The sequence below is a fragment of the Camelina sativa genome, chromosome 18 (assembly GCF_000633955.1).
Source record: "Camelina sativa cultivar DH55 chromosome 18, Cs, whole genome shotgun sequence".
Classification (NCBI taxonomy): Eukaryota; Viridiplantae; Streptophyta; class Magnoliopsida; order Brassicales; family Brassicaceae; genus Camelina; species Camelina sativa.
In genome coordinates this window covers 15997379-16006759 of record NC_025702.1, presented here as the reverse complement: position 1 = coordinate 16006759, position 9381 = coordinate 15997379, and the positions used below count along the sequence as shown (strand labels likewise).

At 39.8% G+C, this 9381-nt stretch overlaps 3 protein-coding genes and 1 pseudogene across 9 annotated transcripts; 1 reads left to right on the top strand and 3 right to left on the bottom strand.

Moving 5' to 3' along the window:
* Positions 882-1981, top strand: LOC104761928 (methylesterase 18-like). The gene is made up of 2 exons (XM_010485107.2): positions 882-1563; positions 1654-1981. Exons 1-2 carry the CDS (start codon positions 1030-1032, stop codon positions 1933-1935), a joined length of 816 nt encoding a protein of 271 aa, XP_010483409.1. The 5' UTR covers positions 882-1029; the 3' UTR covers positions 1936-1981.
* On the bottom strand, positions 1984-5283 carry LOC104761927 (probable inactive receptor kinase At5g58300). Of its 7 annotated transcripts, none has more exons than XM_010485104.2 (4): positions 4949-5283; positions 4768-4838; positions 2909-4249; positions 1984-2822 (listed from the first exon to the last, which is right to left on the bottom strand). In XM_010485104.2, exons 3-4 carry the CDS (start codon positions 4233-4235, stop codon positions 2179-2181), a joined length of 1971 nt encoding a protein of 656 aa, XP_010483406.1. In that variant the 5' UTR covers positions 4236-4249; positions 4768-4838; positions 4949-5283; the 3' UTR covers positions 1984-2178. The 7 variants fall into 7 exon arrangements, with proteins under 7 accessions (XP_010483406.1, XP_010483408.1, XP_010483402.1 ...); XM_010485106.2 differs by having other exon boundaries at positions 4768-4834; XM_010485100.2 differs by having other exon boundaries at positions 2909-4337; positions 4949-5282.
* LOC104761926 (26S protease regulatory subunit 6B homolog) lies at positions 5806-8097 on the bottom strand. Its single transcript, XM_010485098.2, has 6 exons — positions 7559-8097; positions 7216-7446; positions 6967-7125; positions 6693-6845; positions 6470-6553; positions 5806-6089 (listed from the first exon to the last, which is right to left on the bottom strand). The coding sequence occupies exons 1-6, from the start codon at positions 8021-8023 to the stop codon at positions 5955-5957; spliced, it is 1227 nt and encodes a 408-aa protein (XP_010483400.1). The 5' UTR covers positions 8024-8097; the 3' UTR covers positions 5806-5954.
* Positions 8425-9381, bottom strand: part of LOC104761925 — a 2152-nt pseudogene continuing 1195 nt past the window's right edge.

The following is a 9381-nucleotide window of genomic DNA, read 5'->3' as shown; positions in this document are numbered from 1 at the left end:
TTTTATTTTTGTGAGAAAAGAAATGATTTTGTTCTTGGGGTTTGATGGGTTAACAAGTTGTGTGGTAGTCTAAAAAAAAAAGGTTTTTCGGTGGAAGAATGTGAAGAAGTTGACAAGGAAGAAGATGACAAGGAAGAAGAAGGAAAAGTGTATAACGAAGAACCAGACGGTAAATGTAACGATGACAATTACCACAAAATTTGACAATGAAAATGACAAGAAAGAATATGAAGAATAAGAAAACATTGAGTTCAAAACACGAAACATAGGTGGTAGCGATCAATTAATTTTGAAAATGAGTTAAATTCAAGATGATAAAATTGTTTCGTTTTTCTGGTGGTCAAAGAAATGGTTTAGGATATGTGAGGTCATAAGTTTGATTCGCCTCGCCTGGACGTCGAGTTAAATTCATGATTTTTTTATTTGATTTGATTTTATAACACAATTGATTTTTATATTTTAAAAAATTGTGTATCTGAAATTTATTTTTTTCCCTTAATACTAACTTAAATTTTTTTATAAGATAATATCTTATTACCGTCATCAATCATATATAATTTTCATCAAAATATATCAAATAAACCCACACTACTGAAAAATTGTGTATCTGAAATTTATTTTTTTCCCGTAATACTAATTTAAAATTTTTTATAAGATAATATTTTATTACCGTCATCAATCATATATAATTTTCATCAAAATATATCAAATAAACCCACGCGTAGCGTGGATTCTAAACCTAGTAAATAAATAAAAGTTGTAAGAACATAAAAAGTGAAAAATATACATATGTTGCCTCTCTTGATTTGGGCCCTCTTGTGCCTTGGCATAGAAGATGTGTTTGGGCCTCCAGAGAGCTGAGTTAAGGACAATATTTTTAGATGAGACGTTGGAGAAGAATGTAATCTTTGTGAGTTTGGGCGAGCTTGCCTTCTACATCGTTCATGTAAAGAACATGATGATGAACACATTACAGCCATACACAAATATCACACTAACTACAAAAAGATAGTGTAAGGAATGTGATGTATGAGAAGCAAAATAAAGATGAGTGAGCATGAGCATCATTTTGTGTTTGTGCATGGTGCAGGGCATGGAGGATGGTGTTGGTACAAGCTTGCCAATTCACTGAGGGAGAATGGACATAAGGCCACCTGCATCGACCTCAAGGGCGCTGGGATCAACCAAACTGATCCAAACACTGTCACCTCTTTGGATGACTATGACGAGCCTCTCTATGCCTTCCTTTCCCAACTTCCCATCGATCAAAAGGTCATTCTTGTGAGCCATAGTGTTGGAGGAGGGAGCATGACGGCTGCCATGTGCCTCTTTCCTTCCAAAGTTTCTTTGGCTGTTTACGTCGCAGCAGTCATGGTCAAACCTGGTGCTTTGATTCCCGACAGTCTCAAAAATGTAATGAAGGTATGTTCGGGATTGATAGAGAAGGAAGCTGAGAAGATATGGGACTTTACTTTTGGAAATGGACCCCAAAACATCCCAACAAGCATCATGATGAAACCTGAGTACGTTAGGGACAAGTTTTACAACGAGAGCCCCATGGAGGTTTGTCCTGATCTATACCCTTTATAATCATCTCTGCCTCAAAAACTTTTCAGAGAATCTTACTTAGTTCATCCATTCATGTATGATCAGGATTACACACTGGCCACCACGCTTCTGCGTCCAGCCCCTGTCATGGCATTCGTAGGCATAATGGGAATTCCAGAAGCTCCAGAGACTGAAAAAATCCCAAGGGTGTACGTGAAGACAGGCAAGGACCATTTGTTCCAACCACATCTCCAAGACTTAATGTTGGCCCTGTGGCCTCCTTCTCAGACCTTCCTTCTTCAAGAAAGTGATCACTCTGCGTTTTTCTCCCAACCTCGAGAACTCAATCAATTCCTCCTTCAAGCAGCCTCCTCTCTCTCTTCTTAATTCCTCTTTTGTATCTCTCTGGAACTTCTCAAACTTTTTGATAAAAACTTGCATAAAACTTGACCATATTCATATAGATCATGAGACACAGAGCAAGGAGCCTACAATATTTGCTATGTAAATGTCACACGCGCCTCCAACTACGGTATCACTAATCAGGTGAGTGATATCCAAACAATCAACAGAAAAAGCCTAAAAAGGCATACAAACTCAAAAGCATTGATAAAACGGAAATGAGAAATCTCAAGGGGTGATTTGAACTTGAACGTTGGAATCCTTGGGTTTGCTATTGTCATCTGAAGATGGCCGGGTAGTCTCAGAGTCTGAAACTCGTATCTCTTCAATCATTCTAACAACATCATCCATGGTTGGTCGTACATCAGGCATTTGAGCCACACATGCCATAGCAATCTGCAGCATCTGTACCATTTCTTCTTCAATGTTCTGGAACCTCATCAGCTCAACATCAAAGACCTCGCTTGTCCATTCCTCTCTCACCACTGACTGTACCCACCTGGGGAGATCAACCATGTCATCTCGGCTTGGTGACTGTATTGGAGACTTCCCAGTCAACATCTCGAGTATAAGTACACCGAAACTGTAAACATCGGTTTTATGCGTGTGTTTCCTTGTTTCTATTACTTCTGGTGCGCGGTAGCCTGCACCTCTCATTGGAGCAATGGGCACAGCCATCAGAGGAGTCAGTCCAAAATCAGAAATGCATGCATCGGTCTCTTGCTTCATAATCACATTTGAGGACTTTATGTTTCCATGACTGAACTTTGGACCTCCAACTGCATGGAGATGAGCTATACCTTTTGCAGCTGATAGAGTGATTTTTATTCTGGAGTCCCAGTCAAGAGGCACTTTCTCGCTTCCCCTGTTACCTGTCATGGCATCGAAATCAACATATTCTTAAGTAACCAAAGAGTTAAATATAGACTATTAAACGAAGATAGGGAAGAAGACTAACCGTGGAGGAGTGATGACAAGTTACCAGCAGGGTAATAATCATAAACCATGAGCTTCTCATCTTTGGAGTAATAATATGCACGGAGGGGCACCACGCTAGGATGGTTCCCAACCCGACTGATAATCTCCATCTGTTGTTCAAACTCCCTCTTTCCAGCTGCCACTTCCTTCAACCTTTTTACCACAACAGTTGTGGATTCCTCTAAGACAGCCTTGTATGCTGTCCCATAGCTACCCTTTCCTAGTACTTCCGCTGATGCCCTCAATAAATCCTCCAGATCAAAGTTATAGGAGCAGCCATTAAAGAACACCAGCTTATTCTTTTCGGGTTCTTGCACCCCACTTCCAAATTCTTGCTTTGCTTTCTCAGTCAAAGTCTTTGCTTTTACGATGCTGTCTTCCCTCTTGTCCTTTTTCTTGATACAGCAACACAAGATAATCACAGTGACTAACAGCAGCAGGGCAGCCCCTCCAGCTGCTATAAGAATGATAGTGGTTACATGTAGTTTCCTTTTCGAACCTTCTTTGTGAGGAAACGGGGGCATTGGAGGCGAGGAGATGGGCGGGGTAAGAGAAGGAGGGCGAGAGGGAGCGGTACAGGGTTGCAGAGGAAGTCCACATAACAATGTGTTTCCAGAAAATGATGAACTGGGAAACCCACCAAGTCCAGATGGTATTGAACCATTTAGATGATTGTTGCTCAAGTTTAAACGTCTCAGGCTTACAGTATCAAGACTAGGTATTGGTCCAGAAAGTTTGTTATTTTGGAGGCTCAACCCTGTCAATTGCTTCAGCTTTTGGAAAGTTTCAGGTATCTTCCCGGTGAAAGAGTTAAATGAGAGATCTAGGATATTGAGCTGTGGGGACACAAAGGGAGGAACCTCACCGGAGAAGTTGTTATGTTGGAGATAGATGTAATCTAGTGAAGGGAGAGAGTGAATGTCAGGAGGAAGGTTACCACTGAGGAGGTTTGATCTCAAACTGAGAATCTTGAGTGATTCTAGTTTACCAAGTGTGTTTGGAGGGATTGGTCCCAAGAGCCCAATTCCAGGGAGACGGAGGGCAAGAACACGTGTACCATCAGAGGTGCAGGTGACGCCAACCCATGATTTGCATATTTGGTTAGTGGAATTCCAGTTGAGCCTTCTAAGATGAGGAACAGAAGCAGCAAAAGCAAGAAGAGCCTGCCTATCCGAGTTCAAGTCCGCAGTAGCAGTTGTGACAAACAAGAAAGAGACAAGACAAGCAGACAAGAACTCCTTTGAGAGTCTCAAGGTAAATACTGGACCAACATAAAACTGGAAATAGAGCTGCAGCATCATCAGCATGACTTCCTAGCCTCCTGCTTCAAAAGAAAAGGAGAAGATGACTTCCACCACACAAACCAGTATTGCATCACCCAAGAAAGCTAATCAGGTATCTCTAAGGAGCTGGCCAAGCAAGGTAGACGAGAAAATTTCAAGATTGGATCACAACATTGAAAGTTGATAACTAATATTCGGTTCTAAAAGCATATCAGTTATAAAAAAACAACAGATGAGAAGAAGAAAACAAATAAAGATACTAGTTAGATCTTCAAGAAAAAGTATGTCATTGCCTATCTTTATCTTTATCATTGAGAGATTAAACAATCCAAGAGGCTAAGATAAGAGATTGAAGCATCTAGCAAAAAAAAAAAGAAAGCAAAAGGAATAAAGCTAAAGAGCCAAACTTTAACACAAAATTACTTTGATGTGCAAAGAAAAGCAGACTCCTTTTGTCAAAAGATATGTCACTAGAGAAAGAAGCAGAGGTCAGGCCATCATGTGGACAATGTCACTAAGTAAATAAAGATGAGTTTTTTGGAGTATCTGATTTTACCAGAGTTGTTGAACAAACAAATTGGAACTGATGCACCACGTCACTATACTGTATGTAACTTTCCTACCTACCTAGCCGGAGAAAATGGCGATTTTAAGTATAATTCCCAACAACGAGACAGACAATTACGGAAAGTTCAAAAGAAAAAAACCCAAAAGAAGAAAAAGAAAGAGAGACGAACCTGAGAGTAAAGAGGCAAGCTAGCAAAGTAAGAAAATTGCGGGCATTGAAGAACTCAGCAAGAGGAGGATGATATGATACAGGTGGAGCACTCACACCTCTGTATTCTACTGTTTTGAGCGGACCATAAGACAAGACAATCTTGAAAATGGTGAAAGAATAGAAAGAAGAAAAAGCAATGTGTGTGGGGGAGTGGGGACTAGTGGAAGAGACGGAGAAGAAGAAAGACGAAAGAAGAAAAAGGAAGGCGGAAGATATGAAGAGAGGGTGTGTGGTGAGTTAAACAAAAAAGTAGCGTACTTGTTAAGTGTAAGACAGACTTCAAAAGGAGTCTTAAAGAACAAATCATTTTAGTGTGTTAATACCGCAACAAACGCAAGTGCGGAGACCCAGTGAGATTGACCAAGCTTAAGATTCTTTATAGATAGCAAAATGACAAATACGTTAAAACAAAAACCATCTTGTTCGGTTGTTCCCAAAAAAATTGCCTAATTTTTATTTGCAGAGTAATAATCAATTTGGATATGGTAATAGTTCTTACCTGTTCAACCACTCCAGCTATACTATTCTCTCTTGATTTGCGGATACTATGTAAAGTAAATCTGGTCATCTCATCATCTACCAACTCCTAAACAAGATCCAACACATTTGGGCATTATTGATGTGTGAACCTTCCTACATTGAGTCGTGCAGCGTGGTCCTTCTGATATCAACCATTTCTATATTTATCACTATTTTTTCTTCCTTTTAATCATACCAAGACATAATTATTACTATCTGCTTTCTCTTGTTCCATGCTCTGTCAATTCTAAGGACACCATCTCCCGTTTTACTTATACATTTAGAACATTAAGAAGCTGACAGACTAAACATAACCCATGTGAACTAAAGTTCCACAAATTAGAGATGCAACTTAGTTCATAATTAACTGCAAATTTGATTCCATGTCTATAAATAACATTCAAAACACACTGGAATTTTAACAACAACCATAATCTGCTATCTCTTCACTTATAAAACTCGAAGTCCGTGTCTGGCTTCTTAACATTTGCGCGGTACCCCTTCTCGAAATCCTTGGGTAGTATCACATATCTGTTCTTTCGTACCGCATGCATACCCGCTTCCTGGCAGATTGCTGCTATCTGCATTGTTCAACAAAAAAACGAAATTGTGTGTTATTTAGTATCTATCATCATAAGGACTATTATGCAATGCTTTTAGGATCAATTTCAATGTAAATTACCACAAGGTTAAGATAATCAAACCATATTACTGCCTAACCACAATAGTAAGGATCGATCATGCAATCCTATTAGGATTACCAACAATTCAATTCAGGACAATGATGTACAAACAACTCATCTAACATCCATACATAATGCTTAAAACAGTATTATTAGGAGTACGCTCAAGTGCACATGTTCAAGAACATCATTAGGTCGTAAACCAGATAATGGAGCATGTATCATGATAAAATTATACTCTAGAGGGAAGCATATAATAGTAAGCAAAATAAACTAACCTCAGCAGCGCTAATTTTATCAGGCCGTGAAACATAGTCTTCCAAGTCAACCTCATCGCTGAGATTCATTTTGGAGGTGCATACCTACACAAAGGAAAAACCAGTCAGTAAGACATAAACTAAGACATAGCCAAAACTTTATTTATAAAAAAAAAGACATCTGGTTTCAGTTCTCTTTAACTAGTTATGTTATTATGTAAGTGCTGTAGTAAAATTAACTTGCCTGGAAAACAAGCCTTTTTTGACGTCTATCAGGAAGGGGGAACTCAATCTTACGATCGAGTCTCCCAGGACGCAAGAGGGCAGGATCTAGAGTGTCTGCCCTGTTGGTTGCCATGATGACCTTGACATTCACGGTCTGGTCAAATCCATCCATCTACATAATTCAACACAACAAGTTAAGGACACACCTCAAATCCATTATTCTACAGTATAACATCTGAATTAAAACATCCTAGGAGAATATCAAAATACACTTATTAGTTTCCTGTTCTCACCTGATTAAGAAGTTCCATTAGAATACGCTGAACTTCCCTATCCGCTCCTGTTTGAGCATCAAACCTAGCTGTAGCAATTGCATCTACCTCATCAATAAAGATGATAGCTGGAGCATTCTCCTTGGCAAGACGGAAGACATCACGAACCATACGAGGTCCCTGCAATTAAAAAATGCAGTTAAACACCAAACAGAACCGCCTCAATAACAGAGGACCTCAAACATTCAAGAAAGGTATAATTTTTAATACCTCGCCGAGGTACTTTTGCACAAACTCGGAACCAACAACCCTAATGAAGGCAGCGGTTGTGTGATTGGCAACAGCCTTAGCCAACATAGTCTTCCCAGTACCAGGAGGTCCATAGAGCAAAACACCGCGTGGTGGGTCAATACCAATCTGTTTGTAAAGCTCGTGGTGGGTAAGAGGCAATTCAACAGCTTCACGAATTTCCTGTTTCTGAATATCGCATCCTCCAATATCCTACACAAAATCACAAAGCACCACATAAGAATTAATGATTGTTTCAAAAAAAAAAAACCCTAACTTTAATTTAGAAAACAGGGTAAAGATTTGAAAAAGGAGGAAACTTTACATTGTAGGAGACGTCAGGCTTCTCAGATTGGCTGAGAAGGGAGATGCTAGAGTCAGCCTCAGGGGGCAATACATCAACAAGGGCGTTGGAGTGACGGTGAAGAGCGACGGAAGCAGAAGGCTTGAGAAGCTCTCTGTTAATTGTGCTGAGAATTCTGACATAGTAATTGGAGCCAGTAGTAGATCCGACGATGCCGTTGTTCTGATCTACCATCTCCATGAACTGACCAATCACGAGGGGCACGGATTGAATACGTTTGACCTCCTCTTGTGCCCGTAACAGCTCTCGTTTGAGATTCTTTTGCTCGTCTTTTACATACTCCTCTTGGATATCGGTGAACTCCAGTTGACGTTCAAGCGATTTCAGGCGGCCATAGAGATCTTCTTCGTCCGCGGTTGACAGATCCATCAAGGCCGGAGATGCTTTAGGGTCAAGAACCATCGTCTCAACAGCAGCAGAAGCCATTCTCGGAGAGATCTTTGGAGTAGAGAAAAAGAAAAGTGAGATTGCGACGAAAATAATAAAGACAATCGTGAACCGACTCTACCAAAACCTCTAATAATGGCCTCTTTAAAAAAGGAAAATATTTTAAATGGGCTTTTCACAAACTAAGGCCCAATTGTTTATATTTCGTTTACTTTTTCCATTTTAATTTGTTAATCCTTAAACTCCAACTAATTTAACTTTCCTGTTTTGGCTCCTCAAAGCGAGAGAGGAAATAAAGGTGTGTTACAATTAATAAATTACTTACAGGGAAGCGTAATATTTGGAAAACTGGAGTTATCTAGAAACACGCTACTAGCCAAGTTTCACTTGATGACCGAGTTGGTCTAAATGGTATTAGCTCATCGCCTAGTAACCAAAACTGAGAGAAAACAGTTTCCATTTAGAAACCAAAGCTGATCTCATCAGACATACATTACTTCAGTTCTACTTTCACATCGAAAAACCAAAGCTTACAGAGGTTGATAAGCTTAAAATATGACATAAAGTATATTAGCCCACACAAAACCAAAATGCGCATAAGGCCAATATATGGGGAATGTAGACAAAACAAGGCTCTCTTATGCTTTCCTCTTACTTAGTAACCTTGCTGATGATCTCTTAGTGGCTCTTGAGATGTATCCCTCATCACCTGAGTCTTCAACATCCTTATCTTCTTCTTCTTCACTTTGCTTTGCTCTGCCTGTCTTTCCTGCGCTTGTTAGATGAGCGTTTTCATTTCCTCTAAACACGTAGATCTGCAATAAGCACACACATTTATCAACAACTTATGAGAATGTCAACTAACATTCCAACCACATGACTCATTGTTCAACACTCATACAGTACCTTGAACCTATTTGGTTCAACCAATTCGAAGAGTAGAGCATCACCATCATCCAGTTTATGATCAAGCGCAAACTTTTTCCAGCCACCACTGAGCCCACTTCTTTTCCCAATGTAAACTGCTTCATACTCTTCGCCTTCTGCATCCTCTAGTACTACATCTATAGTTTCCTCAGAAAAATTATCCACACAGAATCTTGAAGGAAGCCCCTTCAGAAATTGCAAGCAAAAAAACCCCATTTAGGCCAAAAAGGTCTAACACGCAAATCCTAGAAGAACACACACACACACACACGCACAAGTGTAGTGAAGGAACGTACCAGCCAAAAGCAACTGTAAACATGGGAGCGAACCATATATTTCACAAAGGAAGGGTGTGGAGAATCAAGGCAGCTCTGGAACTCCTCTGCAGCGTTGAGTGCTCCAACCTTTTCTTCGTAAGAAGCAAACTTGCATTCATCTTCAGGGCGTGCAATGTAGCTGATAAAGTTTCA

Bases quoted from the DNA above. Each gene is read 5' to 3' on its own strand.
- LOC104761926 (XM_010485098.2), bottom strand. From the start codon at position 8,023: ATGGCTTCTGCTGCTGTTGAGACGATGGTTCTTGACCCTAAAGCATCT. The intron at 6,554-6,692 runs GCAAGTTAATTT...TCCTTTGTGTAG, and splicing joins AAAAAAGGCTTGTTTTCCAG to GTATGCACCTCCAAAATGAA. The intron at 6,090-6,469 runs GTTAGTTTATTT...TGAACAATGCAG, and splicing joins ATAAAATTAGCGCTGCTGAG to ATAGCAGCAATCTGCCAGGA.
- LOC104761927 (XM_010485104.2), bottom strand. From the start codon at position 4,235: ATGCTGATGATGCTGCAGCTCTATTTCCAGTTTTATGTTGGTCCAGTA. The intron at 2,823-2,908 runs GTTAGTCTTCTT...ATGCCATGACAG, and splicing joins CTTGTCATCACTCCTCCACG to GTAACAGGGGAAGCGAGAAA.
- LOC104761928 (XM_010485107.2), top strand. From the start codon at position 1,030: ATGAGAAGCAAAATAAAGATGAGTGAGCATGAGCATCATTTTGTGTTT. The intron at 1,564-1,653 runs GTTTGTCCTGAT...ATGTATGATCAG, and splicing joins ACAACGAGAGCCCCATGGAG to GATTACACACTGGCCACCAC.